Source organism: Oncorhynchus gorbuscha, linkage group LG03 (assembly GCF_021184085.1).
Source record: "Oncorhynchus gorbuscha isolate QuinsamMale2020 ecotype Even-year linkage group LG03, OgorEven_v1.0, whole genome shotgun sequence".
Classification (NCBI taxonomy): Eukaryota; Metazoa; Chordata; class Actinopteri; order Salmoniformes; family Salmonidae; genus Oncorhynchus; species Oncorhynchus gorbuscha.
In genome coordinates this window covers 70,748,249-70,770,137 of record NC_060175.1, presented here as the reverse complement: position 1 = coordinate 70,770,137, position 21,889 = coordinate 70,748,249, and the positions used below count along the sequence as shown (strand labels likewise).

Genomic DNA, 21,889 nt, shown 5'->3' with positions numbered 1-21,889 from the left:
ACACTTGTCACAGCTTCTTCCATCATCCCACTCAAGCATACCTGTGGAAGGTGCAGCCTTTAAATCCGATAGGGACACCATCTTTTCTGTAGAAGAGAGTTTGTACAGATAAATTAACATGGTACTTACTGCCTCCTTTGCTGTATTGATATAAAAGTCAGCAGAGTATACAGAAAGCCTCTAAAGCTTAAAGGAAGGCTAGTTCACCAAAACTTTTTTTTTTAGATTTAGCTCCTTTTACACCTCCAAGTCAGCGCTAGGTAGTTAAAGATAGCGCATTCACATGAAAAGTAATAAACATTAAGTTTCACAAACCGGACATATTACTGTTAACTTGGAAATATACCGTCGCTAGTGAAAGTCTACGCAGCCCTTGCTGCCTTAAGAAAAAAATTGCATTTATTTTCATTTTACGGCACATTTTCAAATTGAAAGAAAAATTATAGAAAATGTTGGGAAATTATATAAAACTCAAATATCTTAACTGGGTCTTCACACCATAGAGTTAATACTAGGTGGAATCTAACTTATTTTATTTAACTAGGCAAGTCAGTTAAAGAACAAATTCTTATTTCCAATGACTTTTTAAATTTATTTTATTTCACCTTTATTTAACCAGGTAGGCTAGTTGAGAACAAGTTCTAATTTGCAACTGCGACCTGGCCAAGATAAAGCATAGCAGTGTGAACCGACAACAGAGTTACACATGGAGTAAACAATTAACAAGTCAATAACACAGTAGAAAAAAAGGGGAATCTATATACAATGTGTGCAAAAGGCATGAGGAGGTAGGCGAATAATTACAATATTGCAGATTAACACTGGAGTGATAACTGATCAGATGATCATGTACAGGTAGAGATATTGGTGTGCAAAAGAGCAGAAAAGTAAATGGGTCCAGGGTGTCTCCCCCCTTTGAAGAGGGGGATGACTGCGGCAGCTTTCCAATCCTTGGGGATCTCAGACGATATGAAAGAGAGGTTGAACAGGCTGGTAATAGGGGTTGCAACAATGGCGGCGGATAGTTTCAGAAATAGAGGGTCCAGATTGTCAAGCCCAGCTGATTTATACGGGTCCAGGTTTTGCAGCTCTTTCAGAACATCTGCTATCTGGATTTGGGTAAAGGAGAACCTGGAGAGGCTTGGGAGAAGGAGGAGCTGCGGGGGGGTGGGTGGGGGGGGGGGTGGAGCTGTTGTCCGAGGTAGGAGTAGCCAGGCGGAAGGCATGGCCAGCCGTTGAGAAATGCTTGTTGAAGTTTTCGATAATCATGGATTTGTCGGTGGTGACCGTGTTCCCTAGCCTCAGTGCAGTGGGCAGCTGGGAGGAGGTGCTCTTGTTCTCCATGGACTTCACAGTGTCCCAAAACTTTTTGGAGTTGGAGTTACAGGATGCAAACTTCTGCCTGAAGAAGCTGGCCTTAGCTTTCCTGACTGAATGCGTGTATTGGTTCCTGACTTCCCTGAACAGTTGCATATCGTGGGGACTGTTCGATGCTATTGCAGTCCGCCACAGGATGTTTTTGTGCTGGTCGAGGGCAGTCAGGTCTGGAGAGAACCAAGGGCTGTATCTGTTCTTAGTTCTGCATTTTTTTGAACGGAGCATGCTTATCTAAAATGGTGAGGAAATTACTCTTAAAGAATGACCAGGCATCCTCATCTGACGGGATGAGGTCAATGTCCTTCCAGGAAACCCAGGCCAGGTCGATTAGAAAGGACTGCTCACAGAAGTGTTTTAGGGAGCGTTTGACAGTGATGAGGCGTGGTCGTTTGACTGCTGCACCGTAGCGGATACAGGCAATGAGGCAGTGGTCGCTGAGATCCTGGTTGAAGACAGCGGAGGTGTATTTGGAAGGCCAGTTGGTCAGGATGACGTCTATGAGGGTGCCCTTGCTTACAGAGTTAGGGTTGTACCTGGTGGGTTCCTTGATGATTTGTGTGAGATTGAGGGCATCTAGCTTAGATTGTAGGACTGCCGGGATGTTAAGCATATCCCAGTTTAGGTCACCTAAAAGCTAGATGGGGGGCAATCAATTCACAGATGGTGTCCAGGGCACAGCTGGGAGATGAGGGGGGGTCGGTAGCAGGCGGCAACAGTGAGAGACTTATTTCTGGAGAGAGTAATTTTCAGAATTCGTAGTTCGAACTGTTTGGGTATGGACCTGGAAAGTATGACATTACTTTGCAGGCTATCTCTGCAGTAGACTGCAACTCCTCCCCCTTTCCCCCCCTCTGTGTTATTGACTTGTTAATTGTTTACTCCATGTGTAACTCTGTGTTTTCTGTTCACACTGCTATGCTTTATCTTGGCCAGGTCGCAGTTGCAAATGAGAACCTGTTCTCAACTAGCCTACCTGGTTAAATAAAGGTGAAATAAATAAATAAATAAATACATTTGGTAGTTCTATCTTGACGAAAGATGTTATAGCTGGGTATGGAAATCTCTCAATTTTTGGTGGCCTTCCTGAGCCAGGATTCAGACACGGCAAGGACATCAGGGTTAGCAGAGTGTGCTAAAGCAGTGAGTAAAACAAACTTAGGGAGGAGGCTTCTGATGTTGACATGCATGAAACCAAGGCTTTTTCGATCACAGAAGTCAACAAATGAGGGTGCCTGGGGACATGCAGGGCCTGGGCTGACGGCCTACCAGTCATTGTGATAGCTGCCAAAGGTGCTTCCACCAACTTTGCATAACTCTCAGGACAACATTTTACCATTTTATTTGTTAAAATTGGTCAAACAGCACATTTGGTTGGGAATCATTGGACCGCAATATTCTCATATTTCAAGCTGATTTAAATAAGAACAGACTCGACCACTTAGGAACACTCAACACCTCTTGGATGCCATTCTGGTGTCTTTGATATTAAAATGTGTTAATTGTCCTTTTGAAAAACAAAACTATCAGGAACCAGGTTTCAATCCAACCATTTCATGTGGATGAATTACATGTAGCATAAAAAAAGTCACGGCTGGGCTGATGGAAACATGAAATGTCAGTACATATACATAAATATTGACCGAAAATTTGTTCATTCGACATGGAGGGAACGGAATTCATTACGCAAGAAATGGCAGTGGAAACACCTTTCTGCTGAAATATTAATACAATAACCATCATATTGAAGTAAACTTGAAGTCATGTGATATGTTGTGTGGTGCATGCAGTTTATTAGGCTACAGATTAAATAAATTATCACAGGGTGGTGAGTGTCTTGGTGACATGATGATCGATGCTTGGTTGCTGTTTGACAAAAAAAAAATCTAATTCATAATATTCTCATGTAGGCTAGCCCACCCACATTGCATCTGCAAGCTGTTGGCTAGAGCATATGTGCTAAGACCAGAGTGGGCACATTTGCCATTTAACGCAACAGTTTTTGTGACAAAACTAGAGAGTGGAGTTGAAAATGCCCTGGAAAAATACTGAACTTTACATTTTCATTCAGTACATGAAAACCTAAGCAAAAAAAGTACATTTTATGTGCACTACGTCATCACGGACGGTTTTTTATCCACAACAAGTCACTTTGTTATAAACACCACTGGTGGGAAAACGTGCATATTTTCCTTTATGCAGATGTTTTAATATTTGCAGGAAAATCTGTCACCAATTGGATGGAAACCAAGCTAGGGTTTTGTTTTCAGAAGAACGAGGGGGATTTTCTCTAACATTTTGATCATCACAAACTCCCCCGTCCCTGCCGGTGACAAGCATACCCATGACATGATGCTGCCTCCACAATACTGTGACACTGTGCGTTACAGGGAAGACATCCTCCTCCCTCATGTGGTACCCTTCCTGCAGGCTCATCCTGACATGACCCTCCAGCATGACAATGCCACCAGCCATACTGCTTGTTCTGTGTGTGATTTCCTGACAGGAATGTCAGTGTTCTGCCATGGCCAGCGAAGAGCCCGGATCTCAATCCCATTGAGCACGTCTGGGACCTGTTGGATCGGAGGGTGGGCTAGGGCCATTCCCCTCAGAAAGACTTGCAGGTGCCTTGGTGGAAAAGTGGAGTAACATCTCACAGCAAGAACTGGCTAATCTTGTGCAATCCATGAGGAAAAGACTGTTACTTTGATTTTGATCCCCCCCTCTTGTTCAGGGACACATTATTCCATTTCTGTTAGTCACATGTCTGTGGAACTTGTTCAGTTTGTGTCTCAGTTGCTGAATCTTATGTTCGTACAAATATTTACACGTTAAGTTTGCTGAAAATAAATGTAGTTGACAGTGAGAGGACGTTTCTTTTTTTACTGAGTTTATATTGTTATTTTTCAGTGGGACAATTACACACATTTGTATGCCAAAGACACACAAAAATAGCTTTCCAATAGGTGTTGAGTGTTACTAAATGGTCCATTTAAATCTGCTTGAAAATCAGAGACTTACTCCCAACCAAATTTACTGAGCTTTTGCAAAGGGTTGGTAGAATCGTATTCAAAATTGATTCACAGCTGTAAAGGCTGACAAATGAGATTATACCAAGTATTGACTCTGGGGTGTGAAGACCTAATTAATAATAAATAACAAAGATGTCTTGATTATGAAACATTTCTATTATTTGTCTTTCACTTTGAAAATGTGTAGTACTTTTTGATATAATTTTAAGGAAGCAAAATGTGAAGACTGTGAAAGGGGTGTGTAGACTCACTAGGTACTGTACATGCAAATCCTGGTCGAGGGATTCACTTTTACCCTATAGCAGGGGTGCTCAACTACTATGTACTATTTGAGAACACACTAATTTCCTAGGTGGAAAAAGTGTGAATGGATATTCTCATTTAACAGTGTAGTAACTAACCCGACCTTGCAGTGCCATACTGTTCAGATCTCTTGTTGGCATAGAATTTTAGCCGTTTTAAATCTTATTTCTAAACATTTTGCCATGTCTTATGTGTGTTCATATGATGCCCGAGTGACTCAACAAAATAAAATTGAGTGCCCCCTGGGGGTCGATGGCCCAAGGCACATAATCTGGCCATGCTAACTAGTGTACAAGATTTAGATTTAGATAGATAAATTAGGCTAACCTACCTAGCTACTTGATCAATTTTTTCCCCCCTTCAAAATATTGTCGGGACCCGTGGTGGTCCCTATTGACCCCATTCTGGGTCCAGATCCGGACAGCGGTCCGTCTGCCTGTTGAGAATGGCTGCCCTAGAGTAATATCACCATGTAGGTTTTTCTTTAGGCTCACTTGTCAGATAGGGGTATGTGTGAGACAGTGTCAAAACAGATTACAAGATACATTTTCAACCATGTTTGAGTTTCAAAATAGATTGATTTTGCAAAACATTAAGAACACCTTCCTAATATTGAGTTGCACCCCCTCTTTTGCCATCAGAAGAGCCTCAATTTGTCGGGCATGGACTCTACAAGGTGTCGAAAGTGTTCCACAGGGATGCTGGTCTATGATAACTCCAATGCTTCCCACAATTGTGTCAAGTTTGCTGCATCTCCTTTGGGTGGTGGACCATTCTTGATACAAAACGGGAAACTGTTGAGCGTAAAAAACCCAGCAGCGTTGCAGTTCTTGGCACACTCAAACCGGTGTGTCTGGCACCTACTACCATACCCAGTTTAAAAGGCACTGAAATCTTTTGTCTTGCCCATTCACCCTCTGAATGGCACACATACACAATCCGTGTCTCAAATTGTCTCCAGGCTTAAAAATCCTTCTTTAGCCAGTCTCCTCCCCTTCATCTACACACTGATTGAAGAGGATTTAACAGGTGACATCAATAACGGATCATAGCTTTCACCTGGAATTACGTGGCCAGTCTGTGTCATGGAAAGCTGTACTGTACACTCAGTGTTTATTTAGAATAAAGTACTCGTCCTTTTTTATTATTTCACATCACAGTAATATTTACTGATGTAAAATAGACAAGGGGTTTACCTTTTAGCTAATAGAGTTTGACTAATGACAATGACAAATTATTTTTGCAGTTTTTCCCCAAGAATGCCTGAATATATCTTGTACAGTCATCATAAAGGCTCATTGATTGTCTCCATAGTTGGAATGTTAGAGTTGCTGTCTGTGGGATTGTTTCTCTTCCCTCAGAAAATCACTATGCAAACTGCAATTAAAAACAGCAATTAACACAAATGGTTGAATGCCTAAAGAACAAGTCGAAAGGAAAAGAGAGGTTGTGGTCTGATACCCCACCATTCTCCTATTAGGGTGCACAGGTTTTGTATTTTGCAGAGTTGACACATCTCAAAGGAACTGGCCCGACTACTGTCTTTTCATTTGTGCTCAGCAGCCTAAACAATAAGTGAAAAGGGACATTTACCACAATTAAAACATCTGTACCGAGGAAAAAAATAACACTCTATACACCTATTCCACTAAGTGGACACCATGGCCAGCGAACAGGCAACAGGTACATTTAAAAAAATCAAATACCGCACTCTCTTCAAGGGTGAACTATGCTAGTTAGGTGTCAAGAAGATAATGGGACAGGTTCTACAGCTCCAGTAGATGGCGTTATAAAGCCAACACCTTAACCTGATAGATACTTGTGTCAAGTGAGCAATAAAATCTCTCCTGACTACAGCCTTTCATAGTGACTGTGCTTGTAACTGTGGTAGTACATGGGTACAGTTGGGTGGTCAGAGCGAGTAGATCAGCAAGTGTACCAGGGATCAATATATAGCCTACTCTAGTGTCCATAGAGATGCCCTTACCTGAATTCCCCTGTGCAGAACTGCCTGTAAAAAGACAAAATAAATCATTTATTCATTGGAAGGGCAAAAATCACCTCTACTAATCATCTCTAACAAATCTTTAATAATTCAGGATGGTGCAATTTACTAAACATTGCAGATATGTCAGAGGTATGTCTCTTCTACAGAATAATTTTCTATCCGACATTCTACAACATTATGCCATACTGAATGTGGCCTTGATGTGACAGGGCATGATTTTGCACTAGGAAGTCATGAAATTTGTTTAGGTAAAATTACCGAAAGTTCTCAGCCGTCTTTGGAACCACATCGGCAAAGAGTTCTACCTTCATTCTCCCAACTTCCTGGAAAACAGTAAGTCAAGTCAAAAGGGCGTACTTCTGTAAACACTCCACATGCAAATATTGACAGGACACCACAATAGTCATCACCTTGCTCGACCGGGTTTTGAAAGCCGCTTTTGCCCACATTCACATTTCCTGGTATGCTAAACAATTAGTATTTCTAAACTACATTCGTTGTTCTGCGTGAGAAATGGTTTCCTGGAAGCAATGTCAAATGTATATGACAAAACATAGTATCTATATCGTTTGACCAAAGAACTTCTGGTTTCTTGTATTCAACAATATTTTGTCATCATCATATCATACTCACATGGTAAGACACTTTACTCAAATTAAATGACTAATAGGCTACTTAATGAATACCTGTTCTCACTGGATTAATTAAGGCGTGCCAACTGTAGGGTTGTCATGATACTAGTTGTTATTGAGGTGGGCAACTTCAGTACTCAAATTTTCCATGGCAAAAAGGAAAATAAGAAGCAAACTAAACTCTTTGAAAACCTGCTTTATATCAAATATTGTACTACAGCTTTAAAATTCAGCCCCTCTGAAAAGAGCCATTTGTCCCCAAGGCATCCCCGGAGAGCTTCTGTGTTGTTAAACAAATATTGGCGGTGCAGGAGCAGCCTCCACTTAGTCAACACCCAGCACACTTCGATTTTCTCGGTAATTGCCTCAAACGCCCAGCGGATCCTTTGCGCCATGTATACCGGATAAACCATAAACAGGCTTTTTACACCCTGTTATAAGTGTTCCTTTCATCCCTGTTAATTAACCATTTGTTCAGGTTGAGAAAGAAATCTAGACCTGGCCTTTGTTCCCCTTGGAGACAGAACATTCCACTTAACCCGGACTGAAGCAAACCACGTGACTCCATAATATCCTGAACATTTACAGGGATCAGCAAGCAAACACTGGCTGGCCTCTAGCTGCTCTAATGCAGGGGTTGTGTCACTGAGGTGGTAGGGAGTTCTTTATTGCATTGAACAGACAAGAGTAGATGTGTCTTCCCCCCCTCCTACACCCTACATAGCCCTCAGCCTTCTATGCAAAATAGGCCATTACATAAATGCCCAACCAACATATGCCAACCTATTAGCAGCACGTACCATGAACGTCAAACTACTTTGCCATAATAAAAAAAAACTGTTACCCCGCTCAGGCCATACATTTACAGTACACATGCATTTACAAAACAACAGTTCACAACATGAGGGGTGGGGTGGGGGAGGCACCAAATCAAATGGAACTCTAGACCATAACCTCATACTCGATTTTACAGGAATCATTCCTGATGGACGTCTCGGGTTTGAACAGTGTTGTCTCCGTATCGGCGTCACAGCAGAAGAGCACGTTTGTCAGACAAACAAACATTTCTGCACGATCTTAGTGGTGAACCTTCATCTTCATCTTCACCCCACCCAAAACCCAACAACAGCCTATTCAAAACTGAGAGAAGGTTGTACCTGAGGAGGGAAGGGCATGGAGGGTGGTTGAAGCCGCCAGGTAGAATTACAGGTGTGTCAGGTTGGTTGCAAGGCTAGTTTCACCCAGAAAAGCCTGAGTAGGTAATAGACCCGCCCACAACGAGGCAGTAAAATGACCATATAATAAGGAAGTGCTTGTCAAACACTACTAGCCTGTTGCTAAGAGTAAAGCACACACCTGTTGATGCTGCCACTGGATCTCAAACTACACATAAATGACCAGGATTACCCACAACGATTAAGAGGTAAGGCCTACTTACAGTGTTCAAAAGCGCACAGTATTATGAGGATTCATATTGGTTTTACGATGACAATGAAAAAGCTAAGTATAAGGCAGCCCTATCCCTGGGTTTGCAATAAAGCTGAGGGGTGGGGCTGGCTGAATGTAGCCTAATCATGCTCAAAATTCATAGATGGAGCTATGGATGCAATGACTAACATTCCCTGAGATCAGCATGATAGTTGATAAGCTTTAAAAAAAAATGGTGTAATCTTTGAAGATTCCTGTATCTGGAAATATCTGGCTTAAGCAATAGCATTGTATCAAAAGAAGGCACGCATTTCCTCCTACGTGTAAACAAACCTGTTTTTTATAGGAATGAATAGTAAACAGATTGGATTGCCATACCTGAAATATTAGCTTTTGTCTAGCCTCAGGCTGTCACCAGTTAGGAAATATAGTAGCCTATTATGTATATATTTAACACTTGAGGTTGTTGGACTCCAAACAATGAGTGTTGAGGCATGCTACATGGGCGATTCCACGCCAGTGGGAGTGTAAACTATTTTTTGCATCTTAGATTGTTCTGAGAATTCTCACATAGGAACTTCATTGGGAGGACTGACGTTTAACATACTTTTGTATCACAAACCATTTTTGAGAAAAGCATAATCAAATTGGCAATTTTAGGCCCTTTTTAGACATACATGCCTCCTGTAAGACCCTATGATCTACGAATCGTACATGATACAGGAAAGATATTGGTGTCATTATAACATTCTCATAAATATGGAGTAAGCCTATGTATAGTTTTTGAAATACACATTTTCAAATTAATTTATTCAACATAAAATAATATCTTCAAACTACTCTTTGATTTTTCTTATTTTAAAGACATTGTTTGTAGCAATATACTCTTCAAACTAGGGCTGGGAAATATGGCCTAGAAATCATATTTATATTTTACAAACATATAGGCGATTCACAACATAGTGTCTTCGGAAAGTATTCAGACCTCTACTTTTTCCTTATTGTTACATTACAGCCTTATTCTAAAAGGGATTCCATTGAAGAGGGGGGGGGGGGATCATTCAGACCTACAATCTACACACAATATCCCATAATGAGAAAGAAAAAACAGGTTTTTAGAAAAGTTGGCTAATTTTAAAATAAACTGAAATATCACATTTACATAAGTATTCAGACCCTTTACTCAGTAATTTGTTGAAGCACATTTGGCAGCGATTACAGCCTTGAGACTTGGGCATGAAGCTACAAGCTTGGCACACATGTATTTTGGGAGGTTCTCCCATTCGTCTTCTTAAGCTCTGTCAGGTTGGATAGGGAGCGTCGCTGCACAGCTATTTTCAGGTCTCCAGAGACGTTCGATTGGGTTCTGGCTGGCCCACTCAAGGATATTCAGAAACTTGTCCCGAAGCCACTCCTGCGTTTTCTGGCTGTATGCTTAGGGTCGTTGTCCTGTTAGACTGGGGGCAAAGGTTCACCTTCCAAGCTCCCGGGCCCTCTGGAGCAGGTTTTCATTAAGGATCTCTGTACTTTGCTCCATTCATCCTACCTTCAATCCTGACTCGTCTCCCAGTCCCTGCCGCTGAAAAACATCCCCACAGCATGATGCTGCTACTACCATACTTCCGTTTAGGGATGGTGTCAGGTTTCCTCCAGACGTGACGCTTGTCATTCAGGCAAAAGTTATTTTTTCCCCTTTAAATCAGACCAGGGAATCTTGTTTCTCATGGTCTGAGAGTCTTTAGATGCCTTTTGGCAAATTCCAAGCGGGCTGTCATGTGCCTTTTACTGAAGAGTGGCTTCTGTTTGGCCACTCTAACATAAAGGCTGGATTTGTAGAGTGCTGCAGAGATGGTTATCCTTCTGGAAGGTTCTCCCATCTCCACAGAGGAACTCTACAGCTCTGTCAGAGTGACCATCGAGTTATTGGTCACCTCCCTGGCCAAGGCCCTTCTTCCCCGATTGCTCAGTTTGGCGGCCAGCTCTAGGAAGAGTCTTGGTGGTTCCAAACTTCTTTCATTTAAGAATGGAGGCCACTGTGTTCTTGGGGACCTTCAATGATGCAGACATTTTTTCGCACCCTTCCAGAGATCTGTGCCTCGACACAATCCTGTCTCGGAGCTCTACGGACAATTCCTTCAACCTCACGGCTTGGTTTTTGCTCTGACATGCACTGTCAACTGTGGGACCTTAGAAAAGGCCTGTCTATACGCCTGTCTATATCATGTCCAATGAATTGAATTTACCACAGGTGGACTCCAAATCAACTTATAGAAACATCAAGGATGATCAATGGAAACAAAGGGTATGAATACTTACATAAATAAAAAGGTCTCTTTATCTTGTTATACATTTGCAAAAATTTCTAACAACTTGTTTTTGCCTTGTCAATATGGGGTAGTGTGTGCAGATGGCTGAGGAAAGTTTTATTTAATCCACTTTAAAATAAGGCTGTAACGTAACAAAATGTGGAAAAATGGAACCGGTCTGAATACTTTCTGAAAACACTTTCTTTGTGAGAAAGTCTTTGTGAGAAATGTGAGAATTTCCAGAACAATATGAGATACCAAAAATATTATCCGCTCACAATGGTGCCAACATACATTAGGGAGAGTTTAAGTTTCTTATTTTTGACTTCCATAAGGTGTTGTTGTTTCTGTAGATGAGTCATGAAAAGCCAGGTAGTACTGATAACACTAGAAACAGTCTAATTTCTTGGTAAAAGCTGTTTGTAGATTACTGCTAACTGCTCCACTCTCTTCGACAGCTTTTTCCTGAGCATGGTGACATCGACCGGAACATCACAGACTCAGTAGGTTACTTCTGGGGCTGGGCACAGACTCAACGGCAAAAGCTTCAACATGCTAGCCATCATTGAGTCATGGGAAGAGGAAGGGAGCTGCATCAAGGACAACACCAGCCAGTTTCTGTTCATCTTGCTGTTAAAGGTGGGCATGGACTGTCTGGTCCTGTTCATCAGCCTGCGCCGGCTTAACACTTCCTTCATGGGCGTCTGTGGTCTCTCAGTCTTCCTGGTCGACGTGGCGTTGGCATGCGCCGTTGTGGCCGTTTGGTTACTAGGACCTGACCGCTCCCCAGTGTCCGTGTGCTTCCTCTTGGCGCAGGCCTCGGCCATGTTCAACGCGCTCCCTCTGCCCGTGCTGGGCCTGGGGCTGCTGGACTACGCCACAGAGTCACGCTACACCTCCTGCCATGCCGCCCCCTGCAGGACCTTGTGGAACTGCACCCTGACACTTCTGGTGTGGGTGCTGGCCGGCGTGCGCTCCGGCTGCTCAGCCTTCACCATCCTCTTAGAAGTGGAGTACGAGGGAGGGAGGCATGCTTTAGGGTGTGTGGTGCAGGAGTCTGTGTTTGTAGTACATTTCTCAGTGGGGATCTCCGTAGCCGTCTGCTGTGTGCTGATGCTGCACTACAAACGTCTTTCCACGTGCCTGAAGGAGGCCAACAGGCTCTCAGAGTATAGGGACGACGTCAACCCAACGCCGCACAGCGACTTGAGCTTCAGGTATGCCAAGTTCGGCAAGCCAGGGGCTGACAAGGACGAGGAGAAAGCACTGGCGGTGGAAACCGAATGGCAGAGGCACCCCCTTTACCTCGGACTGACTTTGGGCTTCAGCACAACGTGGGCATCATACCTGGTCATGTGCGTTGCCTGTGAGCTCTTGGGCCTTGCGGTTCCCGCCTACATTGCCATCAACCTCCTGTGGTTGGAGTGTGCCAATAGCTTATTGGTAGGGCTGGTGTTCTGGCTCAAGAGCGACTGGCTGGGGCCGTACAGCGATCTCCCGGACGACATCTGCCAGTGGCAGGTTTACTGGCACTTAAGTAGAGGACCCGTTAGAGACTCGGAGAAACTTCCCAAGACTGTGTTCAGCCTGTCAGGCAAGGACAGAAACCCACTCCTGCATGTCTGAATTAGGCCAATAGAAAGCGGGCTTGGCTCATGATGCGCGATAAGCCTACTGTATTACCTTAACATTCCTTTGATGATGTTCCTTTCAGATATGACAAAAGAAAGCAATTATGCTGTTACATACTTCTACTGATAGCCTTGTTACTAGCCTATATGATTCTCAATAGTTCCTGCCCTTGATATGTTAACTGTATGAAGGGTGGTGCTGTTAGTTTAGGCTAGCTCATTGTTACAACAAACACTTTCACACACATCCAACAACATGGGCATAATAAAAGGACCTGCAACACTTTTGTAGTGGTGTACTTTGTATGTTTGCTCAATAAACTCTCTGTACAGACTCCCACTCCTCGAAGTTTCATGTTTCTGTTACAGGTTTTTCAATATGCTATAGAGAAACCGGGCGATGCTCATTAAACTAGTTTGTAGTTTGTCTGTAGCAAACTGAGTTACAAAACCATGACACATCTGCAAAAAGCAACTATCATTCTGAAGACTAAGATGCCTAGTTTTTGGTAAAGTGTCTTATTGTAAATACATTTTAGATTGCTGACTGAATTTTGTAAATTTACACCCCTAATTCTCATTACTGAAATCTGTCCAGATTAAATTCTCTGGTCCTTTTCAACAATTCTAACTTGTTTGAATAAAAACAGTATGCTGTCGTTTGTCCATAAATCATTTTTAAAAATCTATACTAGTTCAAGTTTCCATTAATCTATAGGTATTATGGAAAAACAGTGTTTGTGGGCACGTCTCTCATTAAAGTAAGACTTTTTCAAGGTCCTGTAAAAACAGTTAAATACATATTTATTCTCCCATGATGCATCATCTAGAGGAGAAGTCCTTACTTTTGTATTGATTATATTCCTGGGGTCCAGCAAAATTAAGGCAGTTCACACAATAAAAAATAAAAGAATACATTCACAACACACTGTGTGCCCTCAGGCTCCTACTCCACCACATATCTACAGTACAAAATCCATGTGTACATGTGTGTACAGTTTGCATGTTATCGTGTATGTGTGTGTATGCATGTGTCTGTGCCTATGTTTGTGTTGCTTCACAGTCCCTGCTGTTCCATAAGGTGTATTTTTATCTTCTTTGTCTATTTATTTTTATCTACATTTTACTGATTGCATCAGTTACTTGACGTGAAATAGAATTCCATGTAGCCATGGCTCTATGTAGTACTGTGCGCATCCCATAGTCTGTTTTGGACTCGGGACTGTGAAGAGACCTCTGGGGTATGCATGGGTGTCCTAGCTGTTCGCCAGCAGTTCAAACAGACAGCTCGGTACATTCAACATGTCAATACCTCTCATCAAAACAAGTGGCGATTAAGTCAATCTCTCCTCCACTTTGAGCCAGGAGTGATTGACATGAATATTATTAATATTAGCTCTCTGTGCACATCCAAGGACCATCTGTGCTGAGCCAATTGCAACTTTCCTAAGTATTTTTTTTGTGGCACCTGACCACGCGACTGAACAGTAAATGTAGTCCAGGTGCGACAAAACTAGGGCCTATAGGACCTGCCATGTTGATAGTGTTGTTAACTTCTTTGGGACTGGGGGGGCAGTATAGAGTAGCTTGGATAAAAAGGTGCCCAGAGTAAACTGCCTGCTACTCAGGCCCAAAAGCTAGAATATGCATATAATTAGTCGATTTTGATAGAAAACACTCTGAAGATTCTAAAACTGTTTGAATGATGTCTGAGTATATAACAGGCAAAAACCTGAAATAAATCCAACCAGGAAGTGGGAAATCTAAGGTTTGTAGTTTTTCAAGATAGGAAGTGCAATATGACCCCATAGACACTAAGGCTTCCACTAGATGTCAACAGTCTTTAGAACCTTGTTTGAAGCTTCTACTGTGAAGGGGGAGAGAAAGATAGCTGTTTGAGCCAGAGGTCTGGCAGAGTGCCATGAGCCGATCACGCGTGCGCCTGTGAGAGTTAGCTGTGTTCCATTGCATTTTTAAAGACAAAGGAATTCTCCGGTTGGAACATTATTGAAGATTTATGATAAAAACATCCTAAAGATGGATTCTATACATCGTTTGACATGTTTCTACGAACTGTAATAGACATTTTTGACATTTCGTCTGAACAAGTGATCGCGCATTATGCATTTGGATTACTGGGCTAAACGCGTGAACAAAAAGGAGGTATTTGGACATAAATGGACTTTATCGAACAAAACAAACATTTATTGTGGAACTGGGATTCCTGGGAGTGCATTCCGATCAAGATCATCAAAGGTAAATGAATATTTATAAAGCTATTTCTGACACCTCTCCTTCTTTGGAAAATGTCTGGATGTTTTTCTGTGACTAGTGCTGACATAACATAAATCGCACGGTGTGCTTTCGCCGGAAAGCCTTTTTGAAATCTGACACAGCATTAGCATTAAGATACACGTGTTAACATGGGCTAGTTTGAGCACTTTTTCTCTGGGATGCTTAATTGTTTTTATTGCTTTACTCGGGAAGCTTAACAGCAGTAGATGTGTTCCTTATGCTAATGCAGGGTGAGCTGCACACAGTGGGACTTCCTACTAGGGCACACCGGCTCAGTGCCAAAAGTATAAATCGGGTTCGTAGGCACATGATTACTGCATACAATTCCTGTAGGATCAGCAGAGGCATTCAAGAGCAGTTAGAGGGACATGTATTAAGTTACTTATATTGCATCTACCAACACCCCTGATGTGATGTATATTTGCTGAAGCATTATGACAACTCTGCATCAAGATGGCGTAGCAGTGCAGATGTGTTTTGTTCGTCCTCTTGTGTACTTTTGTATTTTTTTGTATACATTTCGATTTTATTTTCAATCTCTTCTCCATTTTGGTTCAATTACACCTTCCGGTAACCTGTCTCGCCCAATGTGATACGGAACCGCTATTATTTGTCATTTTTAGACCTTATAGCAAGAACCACAGCCATTAGAAGCTAACCAGCTGTTTAGCTACAAGCTATTTAGTCATTGTTAGCCACTGCTAGCGGCCTTTACCTTCTGCACAGGTACCAGCCCTTTAAACAAAAATATATATATATTTTAAATTTTGCCTGGATAATACTCGCCAGCCTACCAGTAACGGACTGTCTCTCCACTACAATGCCGGATTCCTGCCATAATCCCTGGACCATTCTCCTGATCTTCACAGCTAGATTACCGAAGCTATCACTGAGGCCCACCTCCCGGCCTACTCAGTTGTTCACCTGGACTCCACCCAAACACGGCTAGAACACACTACTCCATTGGATCCTTGCCGTAAGCTCTGAACCTTGGCACCGGATCACCGCTGCTACCGAGTGGCTAACGCCTCTACCCCGAAACTAGCACCAGTTAGCCGTGAGCCAAGCGATTCTCCCGGACAGAAAACTAAATTACTGGATCCTTAGTCGACGACAGGTCTGCTGACAAATACTCCATCCGCTGCGTCTTCAACTGGACGCTTTTACTAGCCCCGGGCTACTAACTTTAAATGCTGCGTCGCCCGCGTGCTAGCGTAGTAACGACTAATCCGCGGCCTCCCAGTTCCATCTATAGCTGATGCCCATTGGACTGTCCACTAATCACGGTACTCCATTCTGCTTATATATTTATTTTAGTTGTTACTCTGCCGGCCCCAGCCGCAAACTCAGGCTCTGTGTGTAGTTAACCGACACTCTGACCTTTCATTGACATTTTAGCTGATTAGCTGTTGTCTTAGCGATCTGTCCAAATCAACACCTGTGATTACTTTATGCCTTGCTGTATGTCTCTCTCATATGTTAATATGCCTTGTATACTGTTGTTTAGGTTAGTTATCATTGTTTTAGTTTACAATGGAGCCCCTAGTTCCACTCATTATACCTCTGATACCTCCTTTGTCCCACCTCCCACACATGCAGTGACCTCACCCATTATAACCAGCTTATCCAGAGATACAACCTCTCTTATGATCACTCAGTGCCTGGGCTTACCCCCGCTGTACCCGCACCCCACCATACCCGTCTGCACATTATGCCCTGAATCTATTCTACCACGCCCAGAAATCCTTTTATTCTCTGTCACCAACGCTCTAGGCGACCAGTTTTGATAGCCTTTAGCCATAAGCTCATCCTACTCCTCCTCTGTTCCTCAGGTGATGTGGAGGTAAACCCAGGCCCCGCGTGTCCCCAGGCACCCTCATTTGTTGACTTCTGTGACCGAAAAAATCTTGGTTTTACGCATGTCAACATCAGAAGCCTCCTCCCTAAGTTTGTTTTACTCACTGCTTTAGCACACTGCGCCAACCCTGATGTCCTTGCCGTGTCTGAATCCTGGCTTTGGAAGATCACCAACAATTCTGAGATTTACATACCCAGCTACAACATCTTCCGTCAAGTTAGAACTGCCAAAGGGGGAGCAGTTGCAATCTACTGCAGAGAGAGCCTGCAAAGTTCGGTCATACTTTCCAGGTCTATACCAAAACAGTTTTAACTTCTAATTTTAAAAATTAACCTCTCCAGAAATAAGTCTCTCACTGTTGCCGCCTGCTATTGCTTCCAGCTGTGCCCTGGACACCATTTGTGAATTGAACACCACCCATCTAGCTTCAGAGTTCGTTCTGTTAGGTGACCTAAACTGGGATATGCTTAACCTCTCTAGGGTACATGGGACGCTAGCGTCCCATCTGGCCAACATCCAGTGAGGTTGCAGAACGCCAAATTCAATTACAGAAATACTCATAAAAATTCAGAAAACAAAACATATTTTACATAGATTTAAAGACTAACTTCTTGTTAAACCAACCAGTGTCATATTTATAAAAATGCTTTTTGTTGAAAGCATACCTAACCCAGAACATACCTAGCCCAGAACATAGCCCAGTTGACAAATGTTTAAAAACAGTAACCAGCCAAGCAGAAGCATTACAAAACTCAGAAATAGAGACAATTAATCCCTTACATTTGATGATCTTCATATGGTGGCAATCAGAAAACATTAACTTACTCAATAAATGTTCCTTTTGTTCAAAGTCTCTTTATATCCAAAAACCTCCGTTTGTTAGCGTGTTTTCTTCAGTAATCCACAGGCTCAAACTCAGTCAAAACAATCAGACAAATAATCCAAATTGTATCCGTAAAGTTCATAGAAACATGTCAAACGATGTTTATATTCAATCCTCAGGTTGTTTTTTTTTAGCCTAAATGATCTATAACATTTCAAACGGACAATAACTTTGTTAATATAAAAAGGTAAACAAGAAATGCACTTGCTCATGAAAAAGCTCTGCGACGTGGTAGGGTCCACTCCTTCAGACTGGTCTTACTCCCTCATTTATAAGAATACAAGCCTGAAACGATTTCTAAAGACTTGACATCTAGTGGAAGGCACAGGAACTGCAAATGGAGTCCTAAGTCAATGGATACTGTAATGGCATTGAATAGAAAACTAGAAAACCAAAAAAACTACTTCCTGAATGGACTTTTCTCAGGTTTTCGCCTGCTAAATCAGTTCTGGTATACTCACAGACACTATTTTAACAGTTTTGGAAACTTTAGAATGTTTTCTATCCAAATCTACCAGTTACATGCATATATCTTCTGGGCCCGAGTAGCAGGCCGTTGAATTTGGGCATGCTTTTCATCCAAAATTCCAAATGCTGCCCCCCTACCCTAGAGAGGTTAACACCCCCGCAGTCCTACAATCTAAGCTAGATGCCCTCAATCTCACACAAATCATCAAGGAACCCACCAGGTACAACCCTAAATCTGTAAACATGGGCACCCTCATAGACATTATCCTGACCAACTTGCCCTCCAAATACACCTCCGCTGTTTCCAATCAGGATCGCAGCGATCACTGCCTCATTGCCTGTATTCGCTATGGGTCCGTGGTCAAACGACCTCCCCTCATCACTGTCAAACGCACTTCTGCGAGCAGGCCTTTCTAATCAACCTGGCCAGGGTATCCTGGAAGGATATTGACCTCATCCCGTCAGTCGAGGATGCCTGGTCAATCTTTAAAAGTAATTTCCTCACCATCTTAGATAAGCATGCCCCGTTCAAAAACGGCAGAACTAAGAACAGATATAGCCCTTGGTTCACTCCAGACTTGACTGCCCTTAACCAGCACAAAAACATCCTGTGGCGGACTGCCATAGCATTGAATAGTCCCCACGATGTGTTCTGAAAGAGCTGCAAAACCTGCACAAATCAGCTGGGCTAGACAATCTGGACCCTCTCTTTGTAGGGTCTTCAAATGGGGTGACACCCTAGACCCAAACTGTTACAGACCTATATCCATCCTGCCCTGCCTATCTAAAGTCTTCGAAAGCCAAGTTAATAAACAGATCACTGACCATTTCGAATCCCACCGTACCGTCGCTGTGCAATCCGAATCAGAGCCGGTCACGGGTGCACCTCGGGTGCACCACGCTCAAGGTACTGAACGATATCATAACCGCCATCGATAAAAGACAGTACTGTGCAGCCGTCTTCATTGAATTGGCCAAGGCATCTGACTCTGTCAATCAATTCTTATCGGCAGACTCAATAGCCTTGGTTTTTCTAATGACTGCCTCACCTGGTTCACCAACTACTTTGCAGACAGAGTTCAGTGTGTCAAATCGGAGGGCATGTTGTCCGGACCTCTGGCAGTCTATGGGGGTACCACAGGGTTCAATTCTCGCACCGACTCTTTTCTCTGTATATATCAATGATGTTGCTCTTGCTGTGGGCGATTCTCTGATCCACCTCTACGCAGACGACACCATTATGTATACTTCTGGCCCTTCCTTGGACACTGTGCTAACTAACCTCTAAATGAGCTTCAATGCGATACAACACTCCTTCCGTGGCCTCCAACTTCTCGTAAACGCTAGTGAAACCAAATGCATGCTTTTCAACCGTTCGCTGCCCGCACCCGCCCGACTAGCATCACCACCCTGGACGGTTCCTACCTAGAATATGTGGACAACTATAAATACCTAGGTGTCTGGTTAAACTGTAAACTCTCCTTCCAGACTCATATTAAACATCTCCAATCCAAAATCAAATCTAGAATAGGCTTTCTATTTCGCAACAAAGCCTCCTTCACTCACGCTGCCAAACTTACCCTAGTAAAACTGACTATCCTACCGACCCTCGACTTCGGCGATGTAATCTACAAAATAGCTTCCAACACCCTACTCAGTCAACTGGATGCAGTCTATCACAGTGCCATCCACTTTGTTACCAAATCACCTTATACCACCCACCACTGCGACCTGTATGCTTTAGTCGGCTGGCCCCCGGCTGGCCCTCGCTACATATTCTTCCAGACCCACTGGCTCCAGGTCATCTATAAGTCTATGCTAGGTAGAAAGAATAGTAGAAACTCCCCAAAATACATGTGTGCCAAGCTTATAACGTCATACCCAAGACTTGGCTGTAATCACTGCCAAGGGTGCTTCAACAAAGCACTGAGTAAAGGGTCTGAATACTTGTGTAAATGTGATATTTCCAGTTTTTACAAAACGTTTTTATTTTTTCCAGTTTCTGCTTTGTCATTATGAGGTATTGTGTGTTGATTGATGAGGGGGGAAACTATTTAATCCATTTTAGAATAAATCTGTAACAAAATGTGGAAAAAGTCTAGGGGTCTGAATACTGTAAATACATTATTTTATTATAAAAGCTAAAATGTTGATATGAATACCTGTCATTTAAATTTTGTCCAATAAGCCATATGTAGAATATTAGGTTTCTACATTTTTACACCGTCTCTTTAAAAACAATAAGTTTGTCATGGAAGATCTGTTATTTAAATCATTGATCTCCTGAAGAAACGTTATTTCTGTGACCCCAAATGTTCGGATATACTGGTGAAGTTAGTCAATTAGGTGACATGACTGAACAAAATGTAAATAAGAATGTTGCGCGGGTAATATAGGTCTAATCTGTTAACCTGGTTGGGCTAGAGGCAAGCAGTTCTCTGAAGTAATTGTGCAACCATGACACTAACGATTCTCTTGGGCACTCGGAAACAACGATAGAGGGATGCCTTATCATTACCGCAAATATCTGGGAGATCTTTTTCAAAGTCGCACAGTGCTCCCAAACAAAACTCCCGGTCGCACAGCCAAATATTTTTCCGCATATGCAACTAAATTGGTCGCACTTTAGAGCCCTGGGTAGGGCTTTAGAGGGAAAGCAGCGTCCCCCACCACTGTGTATGGTATATTTCCCAACTCTTCACTCCCAGGCAGAAAGGAATCTTGGGGCACCTGCAGGGTTTTTGACCCCATTCCCCTTCCAATTGGAGAGTTGGCATAGACTCCGGAGTTTCTCCAAAATCCCCCAACTTGAATAGCTGTGAAGCGATAGTTGCCATCCACAACGGCAAGTAGCAGCACAGGAAGGGTTCCTTTATAATTAAAGAAACATCTCCCTGAATTTGGTGATCATAATACGTTTTCCGTCAACCAATCCCAAACAATTGGGAAAGTACCATTTTTTTCTTAAACTCTTGAACAGTTTGTATCTAGGTTTCCTCGGTGGGTCACAGCAGATTGAGAGGAGGATGGATGCTGGCAACATATGGCCTCAAAAATCTCCGTAATCGTTTTGAAGACGATAGGTGAAGGCCAGGCTGAAAATAAAGCCTCCAGATATCAAGTACCTGGGGTAATGACAAAATAAATATTTGGTTATTGGTTAACAATCATGTCCATTTTACTCTTCACAGATGTTGAATTGTGCAAAACCAGATGGAAATCCCTCCATGACACTTTTCTAAGGCATCTACGTAAGACCCAACCCAACGGTTCTAGGGTAAACAATCAGAAAGAATGGAAATATGATAATTCTTGATAGCTTACATCCAGTCAAGGTAAGTTATAATACATTTGAATTGATTACACTTTTTATTGGGCACTGAATACTGAACCTCAAGGTCTGCTGTATTGCTGGCATTATTTCCTACCTGCTAAGTCACTACCTGATCAATTAATGTCAACTTGTACTTACCCATGTTATCACTCCTCAATCATGGTGAAATCAGAGGAATCAGAAAACGTTCTCCACTCAAAAATGTAACCAGGAAAAAAGGCACTAACCACATTGTCCTGTCCCCAAAGTAATATAATTGGTTCAGAGTTTGTTTTAATATTTCAACTTGCTTGTCCCGATTGCTTCTGGTGCCGCGAGACAAAAGCAAAACGTGCAA

General features: G+C 42.6%; 2 protein-coding genes across 7 annotated transcripts in view; one reads left to right on the top strand and one right to left on the bottom strand.

Moving 5' to 3' along the window:
• Positions 1–21,889, bottom strand: part of ppih (peptidylprolyl isomerase H (cyclophilin H)) — a 38,696-nt gene that overhangs the window by 5,482 nt on the left and 11,325 nt on the right. For 3 of the 6 annotated variants that reach the window (XM_046343553.1, XM_046343555.1, XM_046343556.1), the window contains exons 2-4: positions 6,976–7,040; positions 6,697–6,720; positions 42–86 (exon numbers count right to left, since the gene is read on the bottom strand). In XM_046343553.1, coding sequence (XP_046199509.1) covers positions 42–86; positions 6,697–6,720; positions 6,976–7,040 — 134 coding nt within the window. Of the gene's footprint in view, positions 1–41; positions 87–6,696; positions 6,721–6,975; positions 7,041–7,403; positions 7,598–8,506; positions 8,571–21,889 lie in introns of those variants that run through there. The other 3 variants (XM_046343554.1, XM_046343559.1, XM_046343558.1) reach the window with 3 other exon arrangements.
• On the top strand, positions 8,615–13,054 carry si:dkeyp-100a1.6 (probable G-protein coupled receptor 160). The gene is made up of 2 exons (XM_046343552.1): positions 8,615–8,772; positions 11,542–13,054. The coding sequence occupies exon 2, from the start codon at positions 11,636–11,638 to the stop codon at positions 12,707–12,709; it is 1,074 nt and encodes a 357-aa protein (XP_046199508.1). The 5' UTR covers positions 8,615–8,772; positions 11,542–11,635; the 3' UTR covers positions 12,710–13,054.

Coding starts and splice junctions, on each gene's coding strand:
- si:dkeyp-100a1.6 (XM_046343552.1), top strand. CDS start 11,636: ATGCTAGCCATCATTGAGTCATGGGAAGAGGAAGGGAGCTGCATCAAG.